This window comes from Ananas comosus, linkage group 6 (genome assembly GCF_001540865.1).
Source record: "Ananas comosus cultivar F153 linkage group 6, ASM154086v1, whole genome shotgun sequence".
Taxonomy (NCBI): Eukaryota; Viridiplantae; Streptophyta; class Magnoliopsida; order Poales; family Bromeliaceae; genus Ananas; species Ananas comosus.
In genome coordinates, this window is record NC_033626.1 from 8,826,379 (window position 1) to 8,846,373 (window position 19,995).

Consider the following 19,995-nt stretch of genomic DNA (forward strand, 5'->3'; position numbering starts at 1 on the left):
ATTATTATTGTTTAATAAAACTGCCAAGTTAACTATGTTTTATAGAGAGTCAATATTTGGACGCTCGCAAGTTTACTAATATATATCAATTTTATAAGACTAGCACATCTCACTACTTTGTTATTCTAAGCAAAAGAACATGTCAATGGTTCCCACGCATGATGATTACAAAACGACAAAAAAAATCATAAAATAGAAGGTACAATGTCAAGTGATCGACAATGATTAAGTTTTCAGCTTATGGCCTGGGTCCTGGGAAGGGATAAGATTGCTAAGCTACGTGACTCTGACAATTTAACAAGTACACATTTCAAAATATACAAGAAATACTGATAGCTCTACATGAAAACAAAAAAATGAAAGGACTAAGCAAAAGCTAAACTCCACCAATGACTCAGATTGCAAGAATAGTGTCCGATAATCCGATGCACAAACTTCGTTACCATTAGTACAAATAGATTAATAATACCAGGCACTAGTTCTATTCACTTGAATTTGCGCTTGCTCGTTCGGACAAACTTAGAGAAGAGAGAATGACAAGATAAGCTATAAAGGAGAAACTACAAAAAAAATCTAAACAGTGCTTAAATCTCCGACTATATATTTCAGATATCATATCAAGTTCTACAAATACATACAACACTTATCTACTATGAGATATAATCACACTCATGAACCCACCGATTCAAGATATCGATCAGCCAATTAATCAGATCAAAAGACAGAATAGCCTCTCCGATGTAAGTAAATATACCAGGGAGGTTAATGTAAGTAAATATACCAGGGAGGTTAATCATCCGATATACAAAACATAAAAGAATAAAGTGGATGATATAAAATATATTGCAACCTTTGCACCTTTCTGTAACATTTTCTTAACTTACCAAGAGCTGCGACAACAAGAATCCACACTTTTGTTCGTGATCCACTTAACACAGTCATGAATAAGAGTGCATCAAAAAATCTTTAGAGAATGTCTCTGTTCAACATCCAGCAGCCTTTAGGAAATTATCAAATGGGCTCAATGCGGGGAGCTTCAAGTAATTAGGTTGGCACTGGTATTCAGTTGCGCACAATAGTGGAGTGGTTGCAGTCACTTTCTGCTGGTATAAATTGAAATTCTGCTCGTAGTAAGAATCCCCAATCTGCATGTAAGGAGAACTCAGCTAACAGTATACGCAAAAACTAAAATATAGTCATCAATTGCGAGAAAGAATATATGGTTCTATTTTGTACCACAAGAGATCTCATCTCGTTAGAGGCAGGAGAATATTATTGATGCACAAGACAGAAAGGCATGCAGCACAAAATATTTTGAAATCCAAATTGAAATAATGAGATAGACTTCAAATTTATTCTTTATAACTATAACAAGAAAAGACAAGCCCACCTACTTCCACATTCAATCACATAAATTTGAGTTAAAAGAAAAAAAAAATGTAGCTAGATGAGGCCTCGGCCTTTTTTTTTTTGTATCCAATGAAGAAAGGACAAAAGAATGCCTAATCTAAAATTTGTGAGGATCTAGTAAATCAGCAAAAAAAGTTCTTCAAAATCTATTGAGAACATATTCAACGTCATGAAATTTTATACAAATTAAACCTACCATGCATACATACTAGTTGATACTTGACAACGTGTGTATATGATGTTGAAAATAAAGGAAGAGATATTTTCATACCATTTGGAACTGTTCGGAATGCCAGTTTGCGGACCATTTGACTTGATTGTTATTTTCCGAATCGCTGGTAAGGAGAACCTCCTGTTTATGGGTGCTCATGAAGACAGATAGTTTTTGTTGTTTCCCCATCAAAAGAGCCTCACAATGACCAGCCATTTCTTTAAATGGTAAATCTGTGGTGTTGGAGACTGACATCCTCCCGACTTGTCGTGCAGTCTCCAAAACCTGCGCAAATATACAACTTTTTCTAGCATATATACATATATACGATTTAAGCATTTAGTGTTAAAGATGCAAAGAAGATAGATGGCATCAACAATATCAAGGGCCCTCACTATGACTCTTTAAATCCAATTTTCTTCATAAGAAACAAAAAATGTTTCTATGTGTTGATACTAAAGATAGATCCCATGAACCCACTCAAATAGAAAAAAAAAAAAAAAAAGCTCTTTCTGATAACATCTTGAAATGGTTCTTCTTTGCGTCTCCTTTGTCAGAATAACTGATAGCATCACCTATTCAGCAAATCTGGCAGGTGTAGGTTCTTTTTTATCTTAACAACCTAGAATATTTCCTTATTTCGGTGCAGAGTATGATATGGACTATCAACTCAAAACATAAAGAATCTGCTAGATCTCTTATAAGACTCCTTTGCATCAAGCTGTCATATACACGTAAATAGGGAGTTCAATCTTGTGTGATCTAATTACTAGAGTATCAGCAGATTCGGTTCAAAAGCATGGAATATAAACTTAATCACATGCCTCTATATTACACACTCAAGCCTAGTTTATTGAGAAGCATGAGACTTTTATTAAGAAGCATGTCACTAACTACAAAATCCATCAGCAAAGTTGGAAGAGTACCGATTCCAGGAGTTGATTGACACTCAAAAGATTGACGTCCACTGACAATTGTGACCTAGGTTCTGCTAAACTGTCCGATTGTTCAGCAAAAACATCATCCTCTAATAAAAATTCTATGGGTATGACCTGCAAAAACCAAAGCTTCATGCAACTCATCATATAATGATTCATTTATAACTAGAAAGTATGTGATGTGACTACCTCCTTAGATTTGTAGTCTCTTCTGGAATTATAATGCGGAGTCTGTCCAGGTGGCTCAATAAACTGAGCCCCCAATGGGCAGACATCATCTGGAGAGAAGTCCTCCAGTAGCTGCTTTCTTATCGCAGACAGTTCCGACTGCAGCAAGAGCAAAGGCAATGGCAACATTTTATGATTAATAAATAAAACACTAAGAAATAAGGAATAAATATATGGCTTTATTACAAATTCAGTTCTTGAAGTTTGATCACGATTTTGATTATGTTCTCACTATTTCAATTTAACAATTTAATCAACAAAGTTTGCACACATAGCAGTCAAGTTTGATGACATTGTAATTATTTTTTGAGGTTTCAATCTTAACAATAATGTCAGCATGGTGTTTACTTGGATGATTGTCTAACAGAAGGACATAAATGTTACTCAGAACAAACTGAGGAATGAAACTGTCGAAAGTAAAACACTTGAGGACATAACTGAAATGTACGGACTAAATTTGTAATTAATACTAAATAGATTGATAAAGATTAGTGAAGCATTTACATCTGGTAAGTCTTCCAAGCTATTCACGATCTCAGAAACCATGGACTGCTTTGACAGGTCCTCCTTCACTGTAATTGCTGAGAGAGATTCCAGAGCAGCAGTATCATCTTCTTTAGAGCCGTAAATTCTTGTCAGATGTTCAGCTGCTATGTCAATAGCCTGAAGTTTGCAGTCTTCAACCAAGCGAAGAAATGGATCAACCTGGCAAAAGTGTGGGTTGTTCATATCAATCGAAGGTTAAAGCAATACAATAATTGCTTATGAAACTCAATTAGTATCATTTAAAGCATGCAATTAACACGGAAAGCAGAACATATGCTTAATTTCACAATGGCCCTTCACAGCAGTAAACATCAAATTCAAATTAGCTTTGAGTGTATGCCGATGTTTTGTCCAGATAAGATGAAGAAGAACTGTTAAAATGAAATTTTATTGATGAAGGCATTAAGTATCACTATTTTCTTGTCTGGTTTGTTTAGAAATTTAGACACTTCAAGCAAGATTTTTTATACACAGAAGAAACATACTCCCACAAGCGGAAAATAGTTAAACAGCTTACCGTCTTCTCAGTTAGTGAAGATTTAGCAATTGGAATGAGAGACAATATGCTGAAAGCTTTTGAAGAAAACACAACCATAGAAGTTGCCAAAGTGAAAAGGGATCGTCGGCGTGAAGGTGGTAGGGCACCTACAAAGGGAAAGAACAAAATGGTTTCTCTAATCAATAAACTAATAAACCTAGAAAAAGTAAAGTTTGTTGTGAAATGGTGAAGTAACTGCATGAATACTAAATTAACATGTACTGTATGGTATGGGATGATGATAACCGTCAAACTCTTGACACTTACAGCATTATAAAAGCTGCAAACAATCATAGTTGGAGATGATGGAGAGAAACAACCAAGATCAAAAACATCCAATCAATGGAGATAGCGAATATAACCAATAGGTGTTACTTCAATATTTTCTAAAAAATTGCAAGAGATTCGATCTATACACCTGTATTATGCATGTAAAGTCGGATTTCCAAAACAAAAACTTCCTGTTTGACTTGATCCTAAAACCACAGACAACACGGCAAACATCTTTTTATTTTCCCTAAATTTAGAATCTTACATCTAGTGCTGCTTTTTCTTTCTTTTTCTTTTTTTTTTTGTTTTTGAATTGACACATGTAGTATGTTACTACAGAAGCACTTACAGAGATATCTGCCTTTCCATTTTCAAAACTATTAACATGAATTGCACAGGCCTCCTGCTAATGCATGATTAAATATAAAAGCATCCCAACACACGTGAATACCACCAATGTATGATCTAGGGAGTGTAACCTGAATTCAGCATACATATTATAGCTTGAAGTTTTTGTTTTTATTTTTATTTTATTTTATTTTATTTTTATTTTTTATTTTTTTTGGTGGTGGTGGTCATTGTCACGACGGCAACCTGCAAACACATTGAGAACTGACATGAAAATTAGTGGTTCGACTCAAATACACCTAGGTTGCTAGATAACCTCCCAGCAAGAGAGGCTATCTAATAACTCCAACCTATGTTACCAGGATGCTTCAGAATGTCAGGTAATACATAGAAGTCTAGCTATATGCACATATATGTGCATGTGCTTCTGTGCATCAAGTGTGCATTCCTTCAGAAACATGATCAACAGAACCTTATGGACAACTTAATGCACATACTTTATGAAAATATCTGTACCACTGCTAGCACTAAGATACCGTGAAGTTACATGTTTGACACACCAAATCAACATACCCTATTTAGATAAGATATGGCAATATCAGACACGCCAACAGTATCTTTAAGTTCCACTTGATAACTACTGCAAATTAGCAAGAAAATAGGAAGATATGAATAAAATGAACTTTTAAAGGTACCTCCTCCTCGAAGTGAAATACTTCTTAGTGAAAAAGCAAGCTGAAAACTTCGAACCAAAATCTCATTAATAGAGTTCTGCACAAGAATGATTAGGTCAATTATCAAATAATCAATACAATGGAAGTTTACATTCTGTAACAGTAGCAGTTCTGGTACAGAACAATGATCAAATTGACAAGTTTGTGTAAGAAGAAGGGCATGCATGGATACCAGAGCAGTTCTGGTACAGTAATTAGATAGTAATTAGTAGAGCCAGAAAACCAAAGAAACACCATGAATCCTATTATGGAAACTGAAATCAGAGCTACTTAAGAAACAAAATAAACAAGCTAGCTCCATATGAACAACATGCATTTTTTTGGACAGTCAACTACAAACTGATCTCAGCATTTGTAGGGTGGACATGATTACCAAACAAGGTAGAGAATGTAGAAGAGAAGAAAAAGGAAAAAGATAAGGTGGAAAGAGAGGTTAAATAATAATAAATAAAAGAAAAAAAACCAAAAAAAAAAAATTGTGCGTGATTCACAGGCACGCAATACGTACCGCGACACCCCACGAGGTATCCTGCTGTCTTGCGTGTACCGTGTGGAGTACCGCGGTATAGGTGAGGACCCTGATAACTCCCCGTTATTAAGGGGCACGGATGCACAGTACGGCATGGCACGGCACAACAAATATCAAGCGACACACTCAATACTTGAAACCTTGACATGACCATTCTAGAGCCATGCAAAAAGGGTTTGCACCAAAAAGGAGCAACTAAGGAGGCAAGGAATACAAATGTCTTAGTGGTTACCAAACAACAAAGAAAAAGATTCCTTTGGTACTATTGAAACCAATAACAAATAAAGGAACCATAGAGTAATAGTATTCACCTTGGCTCGAGAAAATAACAGCATCAAGCTGTAAGTGTGAGCTATAGCTTCGTAGTTTTCAGGACCATTATTAGGTGACATGGCTTGAGCCCATAAGGAGGAAAGCAAAAGAGTGATCTGACGACTGCTCAAACGAAGGGACACATGTTCCTGAAAAGAAGTACATATAAAATACTTTTCAGGACATTTCACTATCTCTAAGAAGTACTTGGTCTAATTTGGTAATGAGGAGGCTAAAAGCACAGCTTTCTCTGGTGGCAGTTCCCACCACAATTTTATATATTGGAGTAAAGATTGGAAGCGCTTTTGGACTTTTTTGGGCCTTCCAAAGAATAAAAGCGGTGCTTCTAGCCACCATATTACCAAATAAGGCGTTAGATGGGATTGAAAGTATAGGTAACTCGTATCAAACACCTACCATTTCCTTGTCCTTGTATGAACTACCAGAAGAACTCAAGTCTGTTGCTGAGAATGAAGAAGAGTCTTTTATACTATACGTTCGGCTCTGAGTGGATTGCAATTTAAACAACTTTGAATTGTTCCTGCCAATTTGTTGTCCATCAACACTATAAAATATTTTATCAGTATTCTCTTCTGCTCTATCTTGCAATGAAAACATCTCTCTCCTTAACTTCCCAAATAGAGCAGCTGAAGATGAAAAAACTGAGACCGTCCTTGATAGTGTCCGTTGGAGATCATATGGCTTTGCCAAATCTGAATTGGCTGAAAAGGAGTAGGGACAGACAGAAGTAGGAACAAGAACAACAGAAAAGATGCGGTGGGCCCCCACATGTGCTTCACGATCTGGGTGGACCTTTGCTAACAACAGTTGATGAAATAGTGCTTCTGGAAAAGCCTGCGGTATATAATAAGATCAAATAAGTATTACAGAAAATGATTGATCAGTTAAAATAAATTAATGCTTTCCTATCAGCTAACCTTATTCTGATAAGAAAAGTTTGGTACAGAAGCGATTATCTGAGCCATTCGATAAACTGCAGAAACAGTTGATCGTGCCTCAGGTATGGCGGCTGAAATATTTTCCAACATTACAGCCAACACATCAAGAACAGGCCCAGAATCACCAACCTGAAAAGAAAAGATGAAGGAATTAAAAATCTGCACAACCTTATAAGTGGTGGCTTTTGTGATATTATGCAGGACTTGTTATAGAAGTAATAATGATATATCAAATGCAAAGTTGGCATACAACAGTAAGGAGAATAAAGAAAAACTTGACCTTTTTGGACAACTGAACGAGGCAGTCATCTACAGATTTTTGGAATTTATTGTTCCACTTGATCATGTCATCTCCAACACCTGCACTGCTGAGTGAATTCTTCATGCTTTTACGTAAATGCCTTACCATATCGCTTATTGCACTAATTATAGCGACAGAAGTCTGAGCTTTTGATTGTTCGGCGAGGCAGGTAGTAACATCAACAATGTCTACCTGCATCTCAGGTTGCTTTAAGACAGTCCTGTGTTCAAGATGCTTTACTAAAATTGATAACAGCAGATGCATATGTTGCCCTGTCAACCAAAGATGTATGTCATAGACAAGACTTCTATCTGTTCAAGTATGAAGATTCAAGCACAAGGTAGTTAGTATTTACCGGATCTGTCCATTATTATCTGCATATCCAGTAAGATACATAGAGCAAGCCCACTACTAGGTGACCACAGATTGTTGTTATCAAAGTAACGAAACAGAGCCTCCAAAACACGTCGTACGGTGGTCGCTTCTTTAGCCAATTTAGCCATGTTATGTACACAGACCCTCGACCAGAAGTTAGGACTCTTTGCATCATCACTGTTTTTATTAAGAGACAGATGATTAGAATGATATAAATAGATAATAAAAGAAAGTTAAATACAAAAGCGAGAATTCTAGTTTTGTAGTCAGAGTCTTACGCTGTCAAATTTAGTTCACCTCGATCATTTCTGATGTTTTTCCAAGAGGGAACCCTTGTGATGGTGACAAGAGAATGCGACTCATGACCCTCGGCTTTAAGAACTTCACGCACCCAACTGTTATGGGACTTTTGGTTGCTATTACTAGGATCATGAGAATTTTTATATGCGCTCTCATAATTTTCCAGGACTGTTGAAACAACCTATGAAATATTAAAGAAATAAGCATCCATTAGGAGTCAATGAAGCAAAATAGTCTGTTTTTCAAAGCACACTGATATGGATATAGGAAATTGTGAAATAAATTAAATAAAATATTTCAATATTTCACTATGTTGATAAAGTAAACAAAAGAAAGGATACGTGATTGCGCCATAAGTTTATAAGCTTATAGATTGGAAATATCACTGAAAGCGACAAGGTTGACTAAATAGCTTACGTGATCATCACTTCTATCTTCAAAGTTTAGTTAAGCTGAACCTTAAATCATAATGCTAGACAATTAAATAGCGCAATCATAACTAAGGGCCTTAGTCACATGAAAACTTAATATTATACAACACAAGGAATTAAATATCGCCCTGTGCAGTACGGCATGGGGCGTATCGCACCGTGCCCCAAACTGGGGGCACGGTACAGGGGAGGTCTCACTTGGCCTCCCGGCGCCGCGATACCCTTTGGGTATCACACAATCCAGAGTGATACCCATAGGGTATCGCGGTACATCAGTACATGCCGTGTTTTTCTTTTTTTTTATTTTACTTCCACATTTCTTTTGTTTCTCCTATAGACCCTTATCCCTCTCTCTTCTCTTCTCTCCTCTTCTCTTCTACCTTCTCTTCTACTCTCTCTTTCCCATTCTTCTCACATCTCTTCCTCTATTTTTTTTCCTATTTATTTTTTCCTCCTTTTTTTCCCATAATTTTTTCTTTAAGTTCTTCTTCAATCCCTTCTTCTCTTTTTTTTTATCACTTCGGTCTTAAAGAAAAGGCAATGAAATAGCAAAAATGAAGATCTACTTATTAGGTAAGAGAAAAAATTTACAATTTTTTTTCCATACATTTAGAGTATATTTAACTTGTAAAGTTCCTTTTCAGAAGAAATATGAAATTATGCAAATTTTTATTTACAATTAATAAAAATCTGAAAATAGATCCACTTGATTTAGTCATTATATGGTACGATTTTTAATCTTCTTGGATGGATTACCATTTTGTATGAGATTTACAATATTTTAACTTTGAAAATTCTACAGAAACATGAAAATTCTAATAAAATCAAAACCTAAATTGAAGCAATTTATATTTAAATTTACTTTATGTATTTGTCATCTGGTTTAATGTTAAATATTCATACTAATTAGACCTCATATTTTTTCTTAAAAATTTTAATAAAAAAGTAATTTTCTTCAATAAATCTTGAAAATCTGTAAAAAGAATTTTAAGAAAAAATAATTTTCTCTAATTTGCATTTTATAATTTTTAAAATTCCAAAAAAATAAAGATAAATAAAAAAAATTTAAAAGTTAATCAATTTTTATCATAAACTTGCTAAATTTATTCATCATATGGTTTATTATTAAATTTTCATGGATAGATCTTATAATTTTAAAAAAAAAATTTAGAAAAATAATTTTCTTCAAATTTTTTTCATAAATATTTTTAAAAAAATTTGAAAATGAAAAGGAACTATTGATGCACTTGTGGTCCCATTCCCATTAGTCTAATCATCATATAGTCCCTCATCAAATCAATACGGATGGATCTTGCAAATTTTTATAAAAAAAGCAACAAATTATTTTCTCTATTACCTATAGTTATATTTTACTTTACATATAAAGAAGACTACCACTATATTAAGTTATTAACTAGTAAGTGTAGTAAACTATTATCACCAATAGATCGAGACAAATCAATACATAGTCAAAATTTATAATTATTACTCTAAAACTTTCAAAACAACATTATAAGACCTTATTGGACAAAAAAAAACTAAAAGAAGACGATATCTAAGCATGCCCAATAGGAGGTTGTACGTGCCCGTCAACATGCAAAAGTGTCACGTGTCGGCATGCAAGCGTGCATATGTTGTACTGTGCCAGACAACGGCCAGCATGCCCCCATTCTACGACATTTTAATCCTTAATAAAACGTGACAACAATTTGTATTGCATCTTCTATTATTTTCTCTCAATTAATAACCTTTCCATTGCATGTTTCTTAACAGTATATACCATATCAACAAGAAGAAGAAGAATAGAAGAAGAAGAAAAAGAAGAATAGTAGAAAATATAATTCAAACTGAATCAACAAAACTCAATGGCTGAAAAACAACTTAAAGGAGGGGAATACTCAAGCTTACATCATCAAAAACTGCAGAGATATGGGAGTATTCACCCATAAACCAAACCTGTACATCATATTAAGGACAAAAAGGCACATTATTAATGCTTAAATTAGTTAAAAAACTACAAATATGAGTCAGTGATTCATACAGAAACCTATGAGAATGCAAAGTAGCTGAGTCGCATATGATCAGAAATATGATGTGAGCACAAGGAACCTAATTGTTTTAATTTTAGTTAAGCCTAATTTCATGATGCCACAAGGGTAAATACAAATAGCACGGAAAGAAATTGTGTGCAAGCTTTTATTTGAACAGTGTGTGTCATGAAAAAATTTTCTTTTTGAAGTTATATCTTATGAAGAATATAGAAGTCAGTGATCTTGCATGTTAGTTCTCCAGCTTTCAAATGTACACATTAGACTAATCATGCAAAAGGAGCAGAAAATTAGATGACAGTGAAGATTGGCTATGCTGGCGTTCTAACACATTACTAAGGTACTTCATAGTAGTAGTCCTGTCAATACAAATAGCCAGTGTTCATGGAAACAATTTAGACACCATCGACTATGGTGGATCAACAGTAGACACACATTACACAAAGACCTCAGTACTAAAAATCCGAATCATAATAAAGTTTGCAATAATAAGTTAAAAAAAAAATACCATGGATGAAAGAGCTTGAAGCCCTGCAGCACGTACATCACGTGCCCTCTCATCGTCACCCATTTCTTGGACCAACTGACAAAGTTTGGGAATTAGACCCTCCAAATTGAACATGTAAGTACCATCAATCTGTACAGAAAAGCATCAAAAAGTCAAGCTTAATATGGGCAAGAACTACTAAAAAGTGCAATAACATCCCAAATGATGCCAAACCTGACAGTTGACGAAATCAAAAAGAGTTTGGCAACCTATAACACGCATTTCATCCTGTCTGTTTTGATCCAATAGAGTATATACAATGGTTAACAAGCTGCTAGCAAACAGTGGCCTGTAACAGGTTTGATCCATGCATCATTATCTGACATTATTTCAACAACTAAATAGAAAGTCAGAGAAGAAAAATAATAGTTCCATCACGAATAGTTAGAACTTAAAGCAGTAGGAGGAAATCATCAATTCTCTGCAGTCTATAGTACAGTTAAACTGCAGTTGGAATAAATTTATCCTCAAACTAGTAGGTCCTTTGTGTGAATCTGTGAACAATCCAGTTTTGCACAAGGATATTTTTGGAAGTTGAAGTATTCAACAAAGATATTTCACAAATTAAGAATAAAATGAAACTATCGTGCATATCAAGAAGCCTAAACAATTAAAGGAACTTATGTATATAGGTTGTCATGTTAGTAATCTGGAAGAAACACATCATATAAAGATTAATAGTAAGTGTGTTAAAACACCAATTAGCTGAAGAAAGAGAAGACGTTAATAGATCAAGAAGAACACTGGAGCACAAAACCTAAGCCCAAATGTGCATTAGTTGCTTTCAGGAGCCTACATACATTTAGAAAAATGAGGAGAAAGCATCATCCAGAGGAAACAACTTACATTTGATCCTTACAAGAAATCAATAGTTTACGATAAATACACGTGACAACTTTCACTGTGCCGAAGTGCTCAACTCTCAATTCCTTGTAGCACTTCTGTTCTAAATAAGTCGTAATCTGCAGAAAAAGAGCGTACCAGTATAAGATTGATAAAGACAGAAAGGGATTGAGTTTGTTTTGAGAAGACTAAAGGTTAGGAAGCCACAGGAGAAAAATTTTCATTAAAACTATAAAATTGAACTTTCTGCCGAAACAATGAAAATCGAACTTTTTCCAATTCAGCATAAGCCAAGGAGCATGATGAAGTATTAGGAAATCACAAAAGGATCTGTTAATCTTCTAATGGGTGGGGTCTTGCTTATTTAGCTATTTGGCTTCTTGCGCTACATTTTTCTTCTTTTTTTTTTTGGGAAGATTGTAATGACGTGGAAGAGAGCCCATTGACCATAAATGTATTAACACTAAAGTGAGTTCAGCTTACATAATACCAAAGGAAAAGAAAAAAAAAGAACGAAAAAGAGGGTCACAGTGAAGTGGCCGATCCCAATCTATGTATTCATTGTGTGATAGTCATAACAGAAAAGAGGTGACGGATTGAGTTGGCTGTCTTGTGGGCACGATTTTTGCTCCAAAATAAGAGCAGCTCCATGATTACCCTCACAAGGCACTGCAGATTCATTGACTACTTGTCGGAAACGCATCTATTTCTTTCAAACCATATGCTCCAAATAGCTGCCAGCATGAAGCAGTCGAATCCTTGTCACACCTGGGATGGAACTAAAGCTCTGCTAAAGAGACAGAATTCAGAGAGGGAATTACCAAAGCCAGCTGAGGAGTTCCGGAGGAAGAGCACAAGCAAGTTGGTGGTAAAAGTGCAGGCGCAGAATTGGTGATAGGTGAGATTTCAAGTTTCGAAGCACAGAAACTATAGTTACCAATGTTTGGCCATCCTCTTTTTTGCAAGTTCTCAGAGGTGGGGATCGTGTTGCATATAGTTAGCCACACAAAAATATTGAGCTTGAGGGGGATGTCCAGCTTCCAGAGTAGGTTGTAGAAGGCATCGCATATTCCACAGTTGGAAAGGAAGCTGTAAGTAGAAGATACTGAGTGTTTGTTTGTACAGGAACAGCGCCAAGCTAATTGGTCACCAGAGGAAGATGGTGATAGATGACAAATCTCGCTCAGTAGAGAAGCAAGTTCTGCTGAGGCTCTATCAGATAGAGGTTGATGAAGAGGGTTTTCCCATGATCCATTTTTGAAGTGTGAAGCAATTGTGCCAGATGGTTTACGAGCGAAGGAGAAAAAGGTGGGGAACCTATGTTTCCGCAGAGATTCTCCACTCCATATGCAGTGCCATAATGGGTAGTTGGTGCCGAGTCCAAGACTAACAGAAGTTGAGGTGGGGGAAATAAACGAAGTCAAGCAAACCGTCTTCTAGAAGGGTGAAGCATTATGAGGAACAGTAGGTCCGGCATAGCAAGGGGTCCTTATTTTATAGTATTCATCTTAATGAGAGACATCCAAGAGTAACAGAATGAGTAGTCTGCACTAGATATAGATACAAGTACTCTCCCATACACTTTTAGACTCTTCTGATAATAAGGATATTTCAGTTGGTTGCATGAGCATAAACAACAAATTAGGCAGTTAAATAGTCACTAGAATCACCCTACTACATTCCATAGAGAGAACTTTTCTTGCTTACATTTGACTTGACAAGGAATTTATACCAATTTGTAATGGAAGTTTAGCTTGACTCAACTTTAAACATCTGTGTATTCCTCTTGTGAACATTTTAAAATTTGAATTGTATAATACATAATGCTGTTGGGAGATTGAATATAGGTGAACTATTGGCCACTGCAATCTTCATGTAGTCAAAGGTATGTCATTACCATAGAAAAAAAAAAAGAGCAATTATACTCAAAATAGAAAGTTTTTAACATATGCATCAGTTTTTGACTACATGATACACTCGCTTAGGAACACCTGGAATCTTTTCTGCTAGTCTTTTTTTTTTTTAAACGGAGGCCCAGTTGCCTCAGATTGCAGCCTAGTTCACAAGCGGTAGCATGCTACCTTTTCCCAAAAAAAAAAAAAAAAAAAAAAAAAAAAAAAAAAAAAAAAGTGCATTTGATATAATCATGCAAAAGAAGAACTAATGAAAAACAAGATCAAGAAACTTCAGCATTTTCAATCAAGAAAGCAAATTGTATAGCTAGCAAAGTTCAGATAAGTTATCATGATACTTAGTGTAGTGTTTCTGAGCTTTGGATAGGATTGACTTCAGTGTTAGTGACTGGTCGACACATTTGGAGAGTGTCGGACTGAGTCAGAGTCGTTTCTGTGCGAAATGGATGCAGAAATGGATTCGGCGCACTCAAATAAGCAAAACTGGAGTTTTGCCAGATTCGGGCGCCCAGAACTGGCTTTGGATCGCCCAGAAGTTGAGTGCAAAACTGAGCAGAACTGGAAGCCAATTTGGGTCCATGTTTCGGGCGCCCGGATGTGGGTCCGAAAGTTCACCTCGTGAGTATCGTTTGCGCTGACACGTGGCTGGTGGTAGGTGAGGTCCGCCGGAGCCAGTTATGGGCACAGCACACCGCGGGCGGAGGACCCGAAGGTGAGCAAGTGTGTTACCTGGAGGTTTCGGACGCCCAGAAAAAGGTTTTGGGCGCCCGAAAGTGCCCGTTTCTGCTGAGTTGCAGGTTTGCAGCTGTTGTTCCTGAGGCTTATAGGACCGTTCTAACACCCTATAAATAGGTGGTGTTCGATCACAGTGGGCTCGTTTCACCTATTCTTCACAGAGAAGCCTCAAATTGCTTTTCCAACCCTCAGATTTTCTCAAATTGCATCCAATCTTTCAATTGGAGGGTAGTGGAGTGCTGATCCTGTAGTTTTCCAGCGACGACCTTCGGTGTTTTGGCTCGTGTGCAACGTAGGAAGGTCGGATTGCGGTGAAACTTGGTTTGCTGGATTCTCGACTTCCAGAGGAATCCACGAAGCCCAGAATTACAGATTTTGGTTGACGTTAGCTTGGTCGATTCCATGTTTTCTTGGACTGCTGGTGACTTTGAGCTGAAAATCTGTTTTCTTGGGTATTCTTGATGCTATTCTTGGAAGGAGCAGGATTTTGGACCTGAGGTTGATACTCCATCATTATTCACTGGATTTGGAACTTGCCTCACCTGAATTGGAGATTATTAGATGAGTTTTGACATTGGAGTTGAGACAATTAAGCTAAGTGCTGAAATTTTTGGTGAATTGATGGATTTTGATGGATTTTGGGTGTAGATCCTTCGAGTAGCTTTGTTGCTGGTTGTGGGTGATCTCGGCTGAGGCTTCCAACAATTTGTGACCTTCTTGCTGCCAGGGAATTGCTCTAGAGGTGGGCTTATCATCGGTTTTGCTCCTAAGTATATGTATAGTAAACATGTATAGTTTCGACTTCGGAATATCATGTTGTAGCTCAACTTCATCGATTGGTATAATGTATGAAATCTGAATTTGGAGCATGAATAGTAATTAGTTGAATATACATGTTGGACTTGAAACTTGACTTAGGAGAAAACCAGCGATTCGACCTGTCATATGATTCTACTACCTGATTTAGCTCTAAGAGCCGTGGTTTGATTGTATCACTGCTGTTTCAGCGCGATGGATATCCGGGGTAGTTTAGAATGCATTTACGCTCATGCTGGGATGCCGAGCTTATTTTACAGCAGAGTCTAGGCTATTTCGGGTTATCGAGTGCCGTCGGGGTGGACGGTGGACCTAGATGCCTGTTTTTGATCTCAGATTGTGCCGAGGGCACGTGGGTTTGGTTTCTAGACCAGTTTTGACCCTACCTACTTGATTTTGGCTTGTTAGAGCCTGATTGAGCTCGACAAAGATACGCTGCATACTCGGTTGGGTAGCTCCCACGAGTCCACTCCGGAGACGAGTGCTGTGTTTTTGCGTTGGTGTCGTTCGTGCAGGTTGGACTTGCTCTCCACCGACTGGTTAGTGTGGAGGTAGCTGTATAGTCGCGACCGGACGGGACGGGTGTGTTCACAGTCCCGGGGACGGGTATGACTACAGTCCTTATTTGAGATGGGGTCTGAGTTGACACTGTTCTACAGATGGTTAGATTTAGAGCACGATAGTATAGTGGCATATAGCTTGATTTGTTCCAGCTTTCTTTACTATTCCTGCTGATCCCTGTAGACTTAGTGGGTGGACCGATGAGTTTGAGGGCGGTACCTACTGAGAACTACTTATTTTTATAGTAGTTCTCACGCCCAGTTGTTACCACTGTTTTGCAGAGTCGTTGCCTTTGGCTTCTGCTGTTGCTAATCTTGATCATGGCAAGGGCGTCGCGAGATAGAGCCCTTTCATTCGAGTCGCAGAGCTACAGGAGCACCAGCTATAGGTAGTTGTAGTTTTTGGGTCTTTACATACAGTTGTTGTATCTCGCCAGAGCGAGTACTTGTTTACCCTGGATGACATGTATGTATTGAACCACGGTTTTTTTTTATATATGGTTTATTTTTCCTATCTGCTCTATACTACTGTCTGTAGTATTGTATGATTACAAGTACTTCTACTTTTCACTTCGTATACAGGGGAAATACCTATGTATACGGGTCTGTTAACGAGCCCGGAAAAACGAGTAATCCGGGGCGTGACAGATTAAGTTGGTATCAGAGCTTAGCTGTAGGTTGGTGAAACCTAGGAACCCTAAGTTTGGCAAATCTTAGGAAGGCAAGACGAGAGAGGCGTGATTTATCGCGAAAGTCAACGATTCTTTGTTCTAACTCCTCCTGAAGCGGAGAGAGTGATTGAAGGAGTTTCTGTTTCGGTCCAGAAAAATTATGTTGGCTGCAGACGAACATAATTTTGAGGAGAAACAGGGGCCGCCTTCTGGACTTTCATTTGATTGGGTCGAGAGTGTTTCTGTTATATCTGACCCCCTGTTTTGTTCGTTAGAGCTACAGCTATATATCGTCGCCGAGGTCGACCATCGCTCAGGGATCGCGCCGCACCACCTGAGATGCCTAAGCAGGCAGAGCCGAGTGCACCCCCAAAGGCGAGAGCATCCCCTGATTTGAGTGCACAGATAGCAGCCCTGACAGAGGTGACGAGGCGGCAGGGGGAGTTGTTGGAGAGGTTATGTGGGAGGGCAGCTCCGCCACAGGGTTCAGTACCGAGAGCACCAGAGCCGTCTGTTCCACCTCCGACTACTCCAGCGGCAACACCAGCCGCAGTTGTACCACTGCCAGTGGATATTCCCGCAGCGCCAGTTGCGCCTCCTAGAGGGCCGGTACAGATGACTGAGGCCGAGCAGGAGCTGTTGACAGAAAGGTTGTCTCGTTTTTACCGTTTTGATCCACCGACCTTCGATGGCAGTTGCACTTAGGCCTGGGTTGTTGAGGGTTGGGTCAGTGCGATAGAGAAGATGTTCAAGAATCTGTTCGTTCCTGAGAGGGAGCAGGTGTCTTTGGGAGTACACTGCTTAGCAGGCGATGCTCACGCCTGGTGGAGGAGGGTGAGACAAGACTATGGATTAGTGGCGTTGCAGCTGAAGTGGGACGAGTTCTGTGGAATGCTGTTTGGGATGTATTTTCCCAACAGCGTGAAACAGAAGCTCGAGGAGGATCTGAAGAGGATTCAGCAGGGCGAGCGGACAGTCCAGGAGTACATTCGGGAGTTCACTCGACTCCTAAACTGTGTGCCGTTCGTGGCCAGGGATAAGGCGCATAGAGTCTATCTATTCGAGCAGAGATTGAGACCCGAGATCTTCCGATTGGTGCAGGCGCAGAGGTTGAGGACCTTGGACGCGTCGATGGAGCAGAGCACGGGAAAACGAGTAATCCGGGGCGTGACACTTAGAACTCAAGTCAACGCCATGTACAACGAAGAACAAGACAAAAGATTTTTTTTTTTGATAATTAATGATGATTAAGCTTAAATTTTCTTTTTAAAGCATGTAAGCTTCCCATTCTTCAGCCTGCTACCCATTAATGTGTAGTTTCTACACTTCATGGTGGCAGGCAGCAATTTCAAACTTACAGCAAGTAAAGGATTGCCTCTATAGTAGAAGAACGCAACACAGTTCTATCTTTATTTTGCATTTGCTATATAATCAAAACAAATTATATTTTGCTTTACGTGTTCCAACATTCTAAAGATGTTCCTTCAAGAAAAAAGAAAAAAAAAGAGTTCCAAAGATAAACAAATTACCTTCGGAATACGCAGTGGATTTTTGGAAGCATATTCACACAATTTGCCAATCTTTCTATCATTAGGTTGTTCATCCTGCAGAAAAGCAGTAATAGCTGCATTACTCTTCCTTTTCATCGTGTACAAATCCACACTGCTTTGAGCATCGAGTGTTGCGCAATGATTAAAAAAATACTAGAAGAAGTTTTTCCACCACTTGGAATGACCTTTTGCATAGAAAATATTCCTCTTCATTTCACTTTTGGAAAAAATTAATTTAAACAGGTATGGCAAGCAAGTGAATCAACTTAGTAGGCTATAGGCATCTTCTTGTTACTATGCTTTCCTTACTTGAAATTGACAATGTCAGAAGATGAGACAAGCAAAATATCCAACAAAAATGATTGAAGACAAGCAGGTGGGACAGCAGATGTGAAAAGAGAAAATCTTGCAAAAGAATCAATCAAGCCTAGAACGAAGCGGCAACAGACTAACATACCAGAGCAAAAAGTTTCCCTAAAGAAAATTCAATCGTGCAGTAACAATATGATTATTAGTCAGCAGGCGTCATAAAGTGCTCCAATTTCCAAATTCAGTTTCTTTGCACAAAGCAACACCAGAGACTATGTCGCAGCAACATAGAATACATTTACATCAAGAACAGAAGTAGGTAAAATTTCTGCAAAATTACTACTTAACGAGCTCTATTGAACGCCGTAAGCAACAAAAAAGCACTACCAATAAGTAACCAAGATACCTGCGACCTGGGGAAAATGTCAGCCAGAATTTTCTTGTATCTCTTAACTGGTTGCCGAGACCTAGTTCGCAAGGATGGGCAAAAGAAACACAGGCTTCCACATGCCGGCAAGACATTCCTTGATACCACACCCATCATTGTCGATGGATTGTACTGCTTGTAACAGTGCTATTGATCCTCACATCAGTCTAAATTCAGCCCCAGAATAGGAAAAATGATCAGCGACTTTGAATTAAAAATTGACATCAATCAAGCAACATCGGGACTTGAACGTCCCTGAACCAACAAAAAGATTGCACTTTCAAATTCACCAAACAAAGTATCAAGAATTAGCAGGAAATTTATACATCTTAAAAATCTAACAAAAAAAGAAACCAATTTGATTCAGAAGTGACTTCAATCAAACAACGTCACGACTCAGTTCTCCGAGAACCAACAAAACCAATGCACTTCCAAAACAAACAAACAAAGTTGCCAAGAATTAGCACGAAATTTAAACTTCCTGTTGACTATTTCATCGATCATTACCAAAATCTAGAGGAAAATGACGAAAATTATCAGGAATTGTCAACATAATTCACAATTTCTGTCAATCGCTCTCCGTAATTCCTAGATATGATCGAAGACAACTAAACGAATGTAGAATCAACATATTGTTTGAAAACAGGGGAAAATTCTGCAAAATTGAAGCGAATATTGGGATTAAAATGACGGGAATAAAGAAAGAGGAAACGGATCGATCTCATGATCTCTCACCTCGAAGCGATCCGCCACGTAGAGGGAGAGAGAGAGAGAGGGTGGGATCGAAGGGAAGAGGCTCGAAACCCTTCCCCTTTCCCTTCCCTTCCTCTTCGTCTCTCCCTTTCCTTCTCCGTGTTCCTCTCCCACCCCTGCGGAGAAAAATAGGACGAGGAGAGAGAGAGAGAGAGAGAGAGAGAGAGAGAGAGAGAGAGAGAGAATACTACACCGGAATGGAAGCCCTATTAGGATTTTATATGCGGTGCAGCGCACGTTGGAATGAAAGTGCGGGAGGGGTAAGAAGTCGAAGCTCACGAAGAGGGTCGTTATTTGTCGCAGAGGGGGGCGTATGCGGACGCTTCGGATTGTGTGACCGTTGAAAGCTTTCCCCCGGGCCCGGGGCGGGTTCCAGTTGTCAAGCTCGTCTCA

General features: G+C 38.2%; 1 protein-coding gene across 1 annotated transcript; it reads right to left on the minus strand.

Annotated features, from left to right (window-relative positions):
* On the minus strand, nucleotides 575-19,788 carry LOC109711804. The gene is made up of 20 exons (XM_020235045.1): nucleotides 19,585-19,788; nucleotides 18,829-19,016; nucleotides 18,093-18,167; nucleotides 11,872-11,987; nucleotides 11,200-11,314; nucleotides 10,987-11,115; nucleotides 10,339-10,386; nucleotides 7,978-8,180; nucleotides 7,680-7,876; nucleotides 7,304-7,596; nucleotides 7,003-7,152; nucleotides 6,482-6,919; nucleotides 6,064-6,213; nucleotides 5,185-5,260; nucleotides 3,851-3,978; nucleotides 3,292-3,492; nucleotides 2,749-2,886; nucleotides 2,548-2,673; nucleotides 1,682-1,906; nucleotides 575-1,145 (listed from the first exon to the last, which is right to left on the minus strand). Exons 2-20 carry the CDS (start codon nucleotides 18,964-18,966, stop codon nucleotides 984-986), a joined length of 3,108 nt encoding a protein of 1,035 aa, XP_020090634.1. The 5' UTR covers nucleotides 18,967-19,016; nucleotides 19,585-19,788; the 3' UTR covers nucleotides 575-983.